Genomic DNA, 13,680 nt, shown 5'->3' on the forward strand with positions numbered 1-13,680 from the left:
TCAAGATTTTATATGGAGGGAATTTATATGGAAATGAGAGAACTGTGGAGTACTGTCTAGCAAACTGTCAATTACTGAACTGTAAATTCACAGATAGGAGGACAAATAATATCATTTATTGATTCTATTTTGCTCTTCAGATCTCATGAATGACCTGCTTGGGCTTGCCTCATAACAATTGTTTGACATATACACACAGGCATATCCGTCATCTTATTTTATTTCCTGAAGCAATTCTTTTCTAGCAACCCTTAGCAAAGTAAGGTCAGCTCACAACTGCCAGAATTTTAACATGCGCACAAATTTCACATCCCTGACATCAATGATAGGAGGCAGGAGCAACACAGTACATCACATATATTACCTCACAATTATTTGCATAATTGGTCCAGAGGCAGCTCTCTATAAGAAGGGAAGAAGACTTAATCTACCCAAAAGAACTCAGGAGCACTTCTGGTGGTTGTCATCTGTGATTCAACCGGAGGAAGGCAACTTTGAAGTGAAACGTGTAAGTAGCTACAGAAAAATAGTGAGCCGACGCACTTCTTTCACAATCTGAGCCAAGGATTAAAGCACCTGGAAGGAAGGTAATAAATTCCCTTTACTTTCTCTCTGCCGGCTGTCTTGCCTATTAAACTTTTCCTTTCTTATCAACATTTCACAGATTTATCTAGTTGTGTACAGCTGTTATTCAATTGTTCAAAGTAGTTAATAAAGCAGGATGGGAAAAATATACCTTCCGAATTTAATCTTGTTTTGTAACATTTTTAACCTGAAGGTGTATGGAAATGACAATCTCTGTCTCTCTCTCTCTTCTCATTTAAAAGGATCAAGGTTAATTGTTTGCTCACAACACAGAATCAGATAGATAGAAGAGATCTTAAAATTACAACTGCTGTTAACTTTGCCAGCAAAAATAAAATGTATTTTAAGTCATTTAGTTAAGTGTTCACAAAAGAACAGCTTTTCTCTCCTTTTCAAATGTTCTGAAAACATTAGAATCTATTTAACTGAAGTTAAAAAAAACCACAGTGATTTCATGAAAATTGTAATTAAGCCATGTGGTTTTAAAGCATCATTCGGTACCACAGTATAATACAGGCATTGTAATTCATGCTATAATAATTCTGTACAGTTATTCTACTTCAAATATAAGCATTTAAAAGAAATTGTGTATATAATATGATACAGAACTTGTTCTGATGTATTGATACAAAGTTTACATAGCCTTAGATCTTTAATGTGAATAGGCTTCAGATAAACCACATGCGTAAAGAATAATAAATCAGATTGTTTCCTCATACTATAGTCCTCATCTTTGCTCAGAGAGGAACATCAAATTCATATTAAGATCTTTGGCAAACCTAAGTGAGCTCACAGAAAATTCAAGTAATAATTAATCATTCCTAGTTTCATTAGAAGTGCATAAAAACAGAAGAGCCTTCACGTGTTCCCTCAACACACCACTTCCCACCAAGTGATTAGGAATACTGCATTTTCTACACTCTACAAAAAACCGTTTTCTCTACATTCTGCTTATAGGATCTTGCTTCGCCATGTCCATCTCCATTTGGCGGCGGCTGCTGTTTCTATTCCTGGTTTTTACTAGTGTGCGTGTCAACTTGGGGCAGCAATTTCCAGAAGAAGATGAGAATGATGAAAAGAGTCTCTTTGATGACCTCTCCCCAGAGGCAGAAAGCCTCATCTTAAGTTCCATTTTCGGAAGGATAGAAGATGCAGAAGTGAATCTGGATAAAGGTAAATATGAACACGAGAACTTCTATGGCTACATAACTGATGAAGTTCTTTTCTTGTTCCTGGTTTTTTTTATATGTACAATTTCTGCCCAGAAAAGTCTTCACAGTATTTTTCCAGTTTTAAGTGGGGTGGGATGAGTGGGGTGAGGTGTGGGAAGCAGGGAGACACAACTGTTGAAATATAAGGTACATCTTTCTTGGTTGCTGAGATGGAGAAAAGTTGTGTTATATCTTAAAGCAAATTTGAAATCCTATGTTTTTGGTTGTATGCTGGTGGAGAGTTGTAATTGAACACCTATGGAGGACACCAATTTTGGGAAGACTACACTAGTCTTCCTGGGAAAAAAAATATTTTATTTTCTACCATATTCAATATTCAAATAAACATGCCAATATTATTTTAAATTTTAATATTTGGCCCTTCCCAGAGAGGTTGGGAAAGAGTTCTGAAGAACAGCTAATATTCAGAGAAGTCAACATTCAGCTTGTTGATTTTTAGTTAACAGTAATAGTGGTGTAGCACTTTTCACTACACTATCTGGGATGCAACAGGGTAGCTTATTTGACACAAGTCAGATTGTGCTATGCGACATATATATCTCTGCTTTCTAAAAGAAATAGGCAGTTGATGGCTTTGATACAATAGCCAGAAAGTTACCATTTCTGCTTCCGCACTTTTCTCAAAATTTCTATGCAGGGCTCACTCTACCTAACGGATGGGCCAATTATCATAAATGTTCAGAATTGATCAGACAAATACAGAACCCAAAGGCCTTCATGTGAACCATATCAACCGTTTTCTTTCTCCTAAATGTAACAAAGATAGAAAGACATGAGGAGGGTTTTTTTGAAAGCTTTATTTTTTCCAGTCTGATAACTAAGCAGTTGATGCATATGATAGACTTATAATTCTTCTTCTTTGCCTCCATCTATTGTCTGCCTTCAAAGGAAAGGATAATGTAGACAAGTTTAATGGCTTAATTGTGCTATCATTGTGGGATTAATTAGATCCCTGTCAGCAATACTAATGCCTCTGATAACATGATATTGCTCCTATCCAAAAATATAAATTGCTATTAAATTCCCCAGTGAATTAATTAAGGGTTCCAATTAAAACTTAGCTGGACATCCCTTCCCCCTGGTGTCTTTGGATCCTTTTCTTCTGCAAGTTATCTGTGCAGGATAGGTGGATCCTATAGTGGCCCCATGCCAGTTTCACCTTGGAATCTTCTGCAGCCTGTATTTTGCTTCTATCTTTCTTCTTTTTCTCCCTTTCCAATTTCCCTACAACCAGTGTCATGCCAGCTTCTTAATCAATTCAAACTCCAGCTGCTCCAGTGGGAACTTGAATTGACTAAAATTGTTTTCTTTTGTGTGTGAAAAAAACTTTTTTGGGTTCTTTTCCCACACTCTTGCTAGCACCTACAAGTTTGCCTGGGAAGTCATATGGCAGAGTGGCACACAGGAGTTGCTGTTTCCATTCTGTCATACTGACTTTGATAATGGAGCTGATGGCAGATCAGAGGATGGCAAATAATATATCCAAAGAAAACTGTTTGAACCTCCTTTCCGATTCTCTATTTAAATGGAGGAAGTCTAGTGATAGCGAAGGAAATGTTTTTATAAACAGCGATGTGCAAAATGATTTTCGGGAAGAGGAATGCCAAAAAATTGTTCCTTGCCATTAAAATATATGACGTTGTATTTCTTGTGCCTGTAGCCAAACCTCTGTGTAAATAGTTTAATACTTATCATGACGAGTGTATGGAATCTAGCATGATATGTTAATGTTAGTGTATTACTGATACTGAAAGACTCAAACCTTTTCCTCTATTAATAGTGATATCTCAAGCCACCACTTCAAATGAATTCTCCTTCCACTTTCCCAAATATCTATCTAATTAATCATTTCAAGTAATGTTCTTTAGTCACACATTTCAGTCAAATATTGGAAAAGGTATTTATGTTATTTCTTGAATTATTGCATTTAGAATCCGTTTTCAAATAGAATCCACTCATATGTCTATGGACACTTGTCTGTGTCCAGAGATAGGCAGCTACAATTCAATGCATCATTCAATATCGACAATTCAATACTTCAAAATCCTAAAGCCCACCTGCCCAAGAAATAAAGGCAATTGTAAACTGGGTGGAGTAACCTGTGGGAGGTAGGGCTGAGGAGTGCAGGTAACAGTCTGGTAAATTCCCAAAGGTGCCTTTTTTTCAAGAGGCAACTGGACATTCTTGTTTTTCTTTGAAGATGTTTTACTTCTCATCCAAGGGAAGCTTTTTCAGCTGAAGAAGCTTTTTGGATGTGAAGCAAAACATCTTCAAAGAAAAACAAGGAAGTCTAATTGACTCTTGGGGAAAAAAAGCACCTTTGGGGATAACCATGCCCTGGATGACTGAGAATCTCCATAGACATTCTGGCAAATTGGTACTTAATACCTGGTTATGGCAGCCATTTTGGAAGTGAACAAGCCCTATTACAGTAGCCATTTCACAAAAGTAATCATAACATGTTCTCAAAGATTTGTCAGCTTCATGAAATAAAGAATGTTATTCTTACATCTAATCACTTATTTATAATCCATCTCCAAATATTATATTTTTAAACCCTTGTTTTGACCATGATCTTTTTTTTTAACCAATTTTGCCTAACTGAGTCAAATTGAACAATTATAACTTGCAACAAGAGCAAACGTTTGGCAATTTCCAAGTGAGAAGTAATGTGAAACATCTCTTTGTACAGAGCCGGATGCTTCTCAACTGGATTGGATCACCAAAAGGCAGCATCCTGGGAAGAGGATGGTAATGGATTTGGAGAAGAGACAGCATCCTGGCAGAAGATCTCTCTCGGATCAAATCCGCAGCATTCCAAGCAGCCAGCTAGCTTATCTGAATGAATTATCCAAAAGGCAACATCCGGGCAAGAGGTACTTTTCTTACAACAAGCGACAGCATCCTGGCAAACGAGGCTGGGATGATGAGACTGAGAGTGAGGAAACCTTAGAGAAGCGGCAGCATCCAGGCAAGAGGTATCTGGGTTCACAAACTCCAGACAATCATATTCTCTGTGACCCCAAGGAGTCCTCTGAATGCAGCAAAGGTAGTCTGCTGCTAGATTTGCTAGATAAGCTAAGCAAAGTCCATGGTGAAGAGAAGAGGCAGCACCCCGGAAGAAATTATTTGCTGGATGGTGAAATAGAAGCAGAGAAGTGAGAAACATTGTTTGTGTGTCTGTGTCTGTGTGTCTGTGTATTCATTGTTTCATTCTTCTGGATGATTTCTGAATGACTTCTCCATCTCCTTCCGCTTGCTGACGTCTCTGCAGGTAATTCTTTATAAGGAATATCACACAGAATAGTGCACTACTGTAGTCCAGATTTAGCAGTCTGTGGACATGTGGGTTTCATTTTAAAGAAAAGACTGAGTTGTTGACAGATAGTTGGGTTTGATCCTTGTTTAAACGAAGTTACTCGTAAAAAGCCATACCGAATTACCATTTTTCTCCAACTGTGCATGGGCCAATGATAAATATATGGGGACGGTAGGGATTGTCAAATTAGGAGACTAATTAGAACTAATCTTGCTGCTCACTGCACTGCTGGTACAGCAGCTCCAAAGAGTCATGCTTCCTATTCAAGTCTGAATATTCTCCCATTACAGATATGAATTAAATTACAAATGGAGGTGTGAATGTTATAATCTCTGAAGAATGGGCACTATGGGTTTTTGTAGGAGCTGGGGTTGGAAAACTTACTATGGCTATCTTAATTCTCGTACTAGAAATAATCTCTGGGCTCTTAGACTTGACTGATCATTTTCAAAATCAAGTTATTATTAGTTAAGCAGAAACACAAAAGGATTTGAAGATATGTATAAAGAGAATTATCAATAGAATATCAGTTGCTTATACTATCCCTTTTGTTCTGGAATGAGAAATGAAATGAACAGTGTCTTTTAAAAAATAAAGAAATTTATTCCATATATATTAGTAATCCAACTGTGGAAGGACAGAGGGCCTATGGCTGATATTAGATATTCTCCAGCTATCATTATGTATATTATTTGTTTCCATATAGATAGAATATACCTCTCCATGTAGCAAGGTGGGTCTTAAATAATATTTTCCAGTGATAGTATTTTTCATTCTGATACCTTTTCAGTTGGGGGAGGATGTAAAATTACCAGGTACTAAGTTATGATAATAGGAGAAGTTTCTCTATGCTCATTGCTAAGGTGAAGCAAAATCAGGAAATGTACACTGAGAAAGATGTCTGTTTTAGCCATTCAACTTTTTCTATTATTGTAAGAATCAGTATGAAAAAGAATTCCTGGTTCCAACTAGATTCGAATAAAGTAAATATTTCAGTTCAAACTAACGATTAGCAAAAGTATAATGATCGGTAACAGCAACAATGAACATTTAAAAGAGGAATTAGTAGACATCTTTATTTTATTGTGTGGATTGTAATTTAAAAATGTGGGAAACTCTGCTTAACCATGCTCAGAAGAAATGTATTCACTTTCTGTGAATTAAAAGTGTTTACTTGCCAAATAAAAGTATAGTGTTCCAATTCAGCTTTCATTTTGATTGTACAGAAAGAAAGTAAATAAACAACGTACCAAATTAAAATTGACTTTGAGATTGAAATAGGGTGGGGGAATTAACTTAATATAACAAGGGGACAAACTTGATATTTTAAATCAAAACTTGTGTATGACATGATTATATATTTGTATACAATATTAAACAAATGTTGATATGGAAGGTTGTTTTGTGCAAAAATAGATTTCTCTTTGAAATCTTTTTGATAGATATTTTAAAAATGCAGCACAAACAAATGTAGCATCTTTGCAGTACTTGGGCTGATGCATTTAATGGGCACCAGATAATAGCGGTATTCCTACTGTTTGTCCTGCAAATATTTAACTGAATTAGTTGACATAAGATTAATAGATTCTGCTAATTTCCAGTTCATTTTAGCAAATGTTCTGAAAAAGTGTTCTGATGAAAACATGAAGAACAGTTGCAGGATTTGGGTTTGGCTAGTCTAGAGAAAAGAAGGACTGGGGTGGGGGGGACATGGTAGCAGAATTCCAGTATTCGTGAGGCCGCCACAAATAAAAAGGGGGTCAAATTATTCTCCAAAGCACCCAAGGGCAGGACACGAAACAATGGATGGAAACGAATCAAGGAGAGAAGCAACCTGGAATTAAGGAGAAACTTCTTAACAGTGAGGAAGACAACCAATGGAACAATTTGCCTTCAGAAGTTGTGAGTGCTTCATCTCTGGAGATTTTTTAAAGAAAATACTTGTCTGAAATAGTGTAGGATCTCCTACTTGAGCAGGAGGCTGGACTAGAAGACCTCCAGCTCTATGCTGATTCTGAAATTTACGTGTTGTAAGGAATGCACACTGGTAATCTACAGTATTTATGCCATCTGGGAGAAGCAGGTAGTGTTCTGACCCATGCCCTTTTCCAACAAATCAAACACAATCCAAAAGGAACAGAAACCTTGTAATGCTTTTGCAAAATAATTAGCTGTAATAAGCACAAGCCTCGCCAAACTGTGCAAGACTTGCCAAAAGATAACAGACAAGAAATAATTTGCAATACAAGAATCTTCAAACACAAACTCAGGATACTGAACGTCCATGAGGCTGGAGTTTCAAAACGTCTTTGCCTTCTGCAAAGTATGTTTGTTTCACAGCTGGCTTTTATCTTCTTGAAGGAGGGGCCATCACCTTGCAGCCTTACTCCTGAGTTGCCCATGCTGTTGTAACTGCTCTTTCCTACAAGCAATCCTGCGCTCGTGCGCACTTAACACAGGCTCCTCAGGAACCTCCTCATCACTGCTGCCAGCCCCCACAATCTCTGAAGGCAGCAGTCCACTCCCTAATGGTCCTGGCCCCTCAACTGAGTCCTCGCTCTCCTCAGCCATCCACACCTGCTGCCAGCTTACCACAACAGGTAGGGAATCCCTACTATTGTGTCATCATCACAGAAGGACACTCACTTAGACTGATATAACATATAGACCATGAAGCTCTAGATTATTACTACCCCAATAAATCTACTGAATCCATTCAAATATATAATTAGGTAACTTCTGAACTTGTGCTTAACTTACTTGATTATTATCATCAATGAGCCAGAAAAAAGCAAAAACCATATATAATTCTCATAATCAGAATCATGATATTCCATGATACGTTTAACTGCAGTCACACAGAATTTAATCACAGTATTGGTAATACTATCATTAAAATAAAAAATACGAACTCTAAATAATAAATATGTGTTTAACCTGAATATTGATGCAGAAGAGGCAAAATAAGAAAACTGTGTATGTCTCTGAGGAAATTACAATAAGCAGTATGTTGGCAATGGTTTGAATCTCTTCTGATCCAAATGAACAAATCTGTTCAACTAAGGGGATTTTTGTGTATCTGTTGGTAGGAGTTCTGATGATGACATGTTACACTGGGTCTGAAAGAGATTGAAGATCTGGGAAATCCACCTTCTTTCTGATAGCTTGCCAGTTGCTGTATGGACCCACCATGCTGGGAACTCCAAAACGTTTTGGAGGGTCCCATACTTTGTAGCACAGGCAAATCACAGGGATGGCTCTTTCCTAGGAATTTTAGATGAAATGTGTGATATGGGCATCATTTAGGATTCTCAGTGAATCTGGATGCAGCCCCAATCAATCAGATATTCCAAATGCTTCCCATTGCATCTAGAGGCCAGAATAGCTTCATTATATATGTTTTTTCTCCCCATTCCAATTTCAAGCATATGTTGCAGGGAGATTCCTCATGCACCTCAGTGATCTATGGAACACAGGATGACTTTTAAGGCAGGTAATGCCAGATGAAGGACTGACAAGTTAATTTATTGCACAACTGGGAAGGCTCAAAAAACTTTGAGTACAGTTTTCTGAAAGGTCATCCAGAAGATAAAGTTGAAAGCCACCCTGAAATTTTCTCCGCAATTTTGCCTTTGAGTTGCCTGTGTGATTCTGCAGTCCTCTTGTATACAGGGTTTTTTGTGTGTGTGTGCTAAACCTACCTTTTCTTTAAGAGGCGTTGAGCAGTCCTTCAAAAAGTTCAAGGCATGAGGAATTGCAGATGCAGGAGGTCTGGAAAGTAAAACACTGGAGTAGAAATTTTAGAGGGGGGAGACATTCCTATGGAAAAATGCACTGAGACAAATGCTACAAGAGGCAACAGTTTGTTTGTTTTTTGTTTAGGTCAGCACTTAGATTTATATACCATTCCACAATGCATTACAGCACTTTTTGAGTGATTTAGAACACCAGTATATTGTCCCCAACAAGTTGGGTCCTTATTTTACCAATCTTGGGAGGATGGGAGGCTGAGTCTACCTTGAGCCAGTCAGGATCAAACTCCTGGCAGTGGTCAGAGTAAGCCTGCATTATTACATTCTAACCACTGGGCTACCATGGCTCTTTATATCCCACCTATTAATATCCTACCATTATTATTTTTAGAAGTAACTCAGGCAGTGCACATACCCAACACACCTTCCTCCTCCTATTTTCCCACACCAACAATCTACTGAGGTGGGTTGGGCTAAGAGAGAGTAACTGGCCCAAAGTCACCCAGCTGGCTTTCATGGCTAAGGTGCGACTCAAATTCATGGTCTCTGCTTTCTGGCCTAGTGCCTTAACCACTAACTTAGAACGTAGAAACTTAGAAGAACTAGTTCTCTAGTACACATTTACAAGGCAAGAAAAACGACCTTCCAAGTTTACCAGATGGATGGCATGGGGAATGAAGCTGTTACAGAATCTGGTAGTCCTGCTAGAAATATTTTGAAACCTCCTCCCAGAGGGGAGCAACAGAAACAGCACATCAAACAGGTTTGTGGGGTCTGTAACAATGCTTTGAGCTCTAAGCACATAAGCGCTTATAAGCAGTATCCTGAATAACAGGAAGTGAGCTTCCTATAATCTTCTCAGCTGTCCTTTCCACTCTCTGTATAGACTTTGTTTCTGAGGCACTGCTGCCACCAAACCAAACAGTGATGCGGTTTGTTAAAATGATCTCAATCGTGCCTCTGTAAAAAGTGCTCAGGACAGAAGGAGAAAGATGTGTTCTCCTCATCTGATGCAGAATTGTTTTCTTGATAAGAGACATATTCACTATTATTGTAATACCTAATTCATTTTCTCAAATTGACCATGTGATCTAGAGTGATGGAACAACTACATGAATGTTTGTGTGCCACTGTGCAGGTGAGAATCAGTAACAAAATCTATGGAGTAACATCCCCAAGTTTTCAGAGAGAAACTCTGAGGCTGGAAAAAGTCAGCCGATTTTCAAGAAATAGACTTTGCTTGTTGAAAAACATGATAAGAAACAGTCCTTGACATCTACTCTGATACTTGACTACTAGAACTGAGTACCGGAGTTTTAATGCTTCCCAATGTCCAGCAGTTCTATTGTCATAGCAAGACTATAACATTTCTTATTTAAAGGGATGAATGGTCATTGTGAAATCTTTGCATAAACACCGTTATTGTTGTACTTTAATCTCATCTAGCAGAGCAACAATTTATCTCTCTCAATCTGTCCTAATCTTTTAATAGAGTCTCTTTTACCTAGGAAGAGCTAAAGTTGCATATCTCTATCTCTGTCTCTGTCTCTGTCTCTGTCTCTGTCTCTGTCTCTATCTCTATCTCTATCTATCTATCTATCTATCTATCTATCTATCTATCTATCTATCTATCTATCTATCTATCTAAATTTCTGTACGTCATATGAAAATTAAAATAGGAGAAAAACTGGACCCACTCAGGTTGGCTAAAGCAGGAGAATTTGTCCTTTCTTCAGAATGTCTAGATTCTTGTGGTCTGTGTTCAATAGTACGGAGTGGGCTGCACCCCAGGAAATGTCTCCATTGCTAGAAAGCTACCTCAATAGACAGTGGTTCCTTATTGAAAATTGTTGTAGAGCGAAGGGACAAACGAGGCCAAGACCAGAGCATACAAGTGTAGACTTTATTCAAGGGAATAAAGGGTTGCTGCGTCTGCCAGCTAACAGGCAGACTGCTAGAGAACAACAACGGCTGGCTCCGTCCGGCAGCCGGCTTTTATAGCCGACTGTCAAACGGAGCCAACCAATGGGAGCTGTTGATGCTCCCACCTAAAGTGCGGACCTGGTTGGGAACTCCAACCAGTTCCAAAGACATAACACCCCTCCCCCCTGGCTAGGTGCATGCATAGTCTTTGAGGTATGATGGAGGGCTTCGCTGGCGACCCGAACGACGTAGCTCAGGGGAACCGCCGGTTGGCATCGAGTCCAAGGAGCGCGGTTCCGAGACCGCCGTGGAGCCCTCTGGGATTGGCACTGGATCCGGGGAACGAGAAGTCTCCCCTCGTTCGGGTTGGCTCGGTAGAACGTCTTGGCCTGGACGGTCGGTGCTCCCACAGGGTGGACGTGCAGGAGCTGCTGGCCGGCTGTCCAGGTCCGCTCTCGGCTCATCTTGTTCGAGTGGGGATGTCTGGCCCCTCAGGGAATTCCCCTCTGGAACCTGGGTGAGGATTCGAGGGTTGGCTGCTGGATCTGGCTCACCGCTGTTCCGGTCACTCTGCTGCCTGCGTAGTTGGTCCAGGTGTCTCCGCCATACTCGGCCGTCTTCTAGTTGGATCCAGTAGGACCTTGGACCGGTGATGGCCACGATCTGCCCTGGCACCCACAATGGATCTCCTGCATAGTTCCATGCAAAAACTGGGTCCTGCAAGGCAAAGTCTCGCACCTGGCTGTCAGAACCCAAAGGGGTATCAGGACAGTAGTGGGGATGCAGTCTGTCAAGAGTGGTCCTTAAACGTCTCCCCATTAACAGTTCAGCCGGGGATTTGTTGGTGCTAGTGCATGGGGTTGTATGCTGGCTGAGGAGGAAACGGGATAACTTGGAATGCCAGTCTTCCTGACCGAATCTGGCTAGTGCCTCCTTAGCCGATCTGACGGCTCTCTCCGCCATCCCATTACTAGCAGGGTGAAAGGGGGCCGTGAGGACGTGTCAGATGCCCAGGTTCATGACATACCTGCTAAATTCGCAGGACGAGAACTGCGGCCCGTTGTCGGAGACTATCGTGTCCGGGAGCCCATGAGTCACAAAAAGTCTGGTCAGGGCTTTGACAACTGCCTGCGTGGTGGTCGTGGGGAACAAGGCAACGTCTATCCATTTAGGATACGAATCCACGACCACCAAGAAAGTCTTGCCATGGACCGGACCAGCCAGGTCGATGTGTAACCGTGACCAGGGGGCATTGGCACTTTCCCACTTTGTGGGTGAGGCTGCTGGTGGGGCTGCTCTGGATTCCTGGCAGGGTTTACAGGAGCTTACCCACTCTGCGATCTGATCGTCCATTCCGGGCCACCATACGTAACTGCGAGCCAACGCCTTCATTCACACGATACCCGGATGGCCCTTGTGCAGCACCTTCAATATGGGCACGCAAAGGGTGGATGGGACAACGACTCTGGTACCCCACAGCAGGCATCCCTGGAGTTTTGATAGTTCCTGTTGACGTGTTTTAAATGGGACAAAATCAACTGAACACTTTATTTCCGGCCACCCCCTTCCCACCCAGTCCAGAACCTGGGCGATTAGCCTATCTTTCTTGGAGTGTGCCGCGATGTCATCAGCAGTTACTGGTAGCTTAAGTTCGGAGACTTCGAAGATCGCGTGCACTGGAGCTGGGTCTTCAACTGGGGTCGGTAAAGGGCAGCGGCTGAGAGCATCTGCGTGGCTTAAGGTCTTACCGGGGCGATGGACCAGCTTGAACGAATAGGCTGCCAGAAACAATGTCCATCTGGTCATCCTGGGGGACAGAACTTATGGAGTTTGCCTGTCTCCCGATAAAAGTCCCAAGAGTGGCTTGTGGTCTGTAATGAGTTCGAAATGGTGGCCAAAAAGGAATTCGTGAATTTTTTTGACTGCCGCTACTGCAGCCAGAGCCTCCTTATCAATCTGGCTGTAGTTTCTTTCAGTCATGGAAAGTGTCCTGGAAAAGAAGGCGATTGGTGCCTCTGTGCCATTGGGGAGCCTGTGACTAAGGACAGCTCCTATCCCGAAGGGGGATGCGTCAGCAGCCAAAACCAAGGGTAGGTGTTGGTTGAATTGAATTAAAACGGTGTCGGAGGTGAGTAAAGATTTGATCGCTTTGAATGCAAAGGATTCCTTGGGGCCCCAGTGCCACGGAGCGTCTTTATCTAACAACCTGTGTAAAGGTTCAGCGACTGAAGCTTTGTGTGGTAAGAATGAGGCGTAGAAATTTAATAAACCCAGGAAGGCTTGCAGTTCCGTTTTATTATTTGGCGTGGGTGCCTCGTGGATGGCTTTTACTTTTGACTCCACTGGGTGGATGCCTGAGGCGTCTAGTCTATATCCTAAAAAGTCCACCTGTTTAGTGGCGATGGTGCACTTCTCCTGTTTGAGTTTGAGACCATGCTGTCTAAACTTCTCCAATACTGCTCTCACTCTCTGGAGGAGCTGGGGCCTGTCCTTAGCTGAGACCAAAATATCATCAAAATAGGGGACTACTCCTGGAAGACCCTGGAGGATTCTCTCCATTAGTGACTGAAAAATCCCTGGGGCCACGCTAACGCCAAATTGGAGGCGCTTGCACCTAAATGCCCCTCTGTGTGTTACGATTGTTTGTAAGTCTGCTGTGTGGCTGTCGACAGGGAACTGTTGATATGCCTGCGACATGTCTAGCTTGGCAAAAATTGTGCCGGGTTCAAAAGTGTGCAATAGGTGCTGGATAACTGGAACGGGGTATGCGCTAACCTGTAGATAACGGTTAAGTGTCGTCTTGTAATCAGCACAAATTCTCAAACTACCGTCCTTTTTAAGTGGGGTGACTATGGGGGTCTCCCACTTG

At 41.2% G+C, this 13,680-nt stretch overlaps 1 protein-coding gene across 1 annotated transcript; it reads left to right on the forward strand.

The window, feature by feature from the left end:
• The first annotated feature begins 309 nt into the window (after positions 1–309).
• TRH (thyrotropin releasing hormone) lies at positions 310–6,220 on the forward strand. The gene is made up of 3 exons (XM_026721269.2): positions 310–587; positions 1,543–1,758; positions 4,510–6,220. Exons 2-3 carry the CDS (start codon positions 1,557–1,559, stop codon positions 4,977–4,979), a joined length of 672 nt encoding a protein of 223 aa, XP_026577054.2. The 5' UTR covers positions 310–587; positions 1,543–1,556; the 3' UTR covers positions 4,980–6,220.
• Positions 6,221–13,680: the final 7,460 nt, after the last annotated feature.

The sequence above is a fragment of the Pseudonaja textilis genome, chromosome 2 (assembly GCF_049901715.1).
Source record: "Pseudonaja textilis isolate UNSWEBS1 chromosome 2, rPseTex1.2, whole genome shotgun sequence".
Taxonomy (NCBI): domain Eukaryota; kingdom Metazoa; phylum Chordata; class Lepidosauria; order Squamata; family Elapidae; genus Pseudonaja; species Pseudonaja textilis.

What these genes read in the sequence shown, in the direction of transcription:
- TRH (XM_026721269.2), top strand. Translation starts at nt 1,557, where the DNA reads ATGTCCATCTCCATTTGGCGGCGGCTGCTGTTTCTATTCCTGGTTTTT. An exon ending in AGAAGTGAATCTGGATAAAG is followed by an intron (nt 1,759 to 4,509) that starts GTAAATATGAAC and finishes CTCTTTGTACAG; the next exon opens with AGCCGGATGCTTCTCAACTG.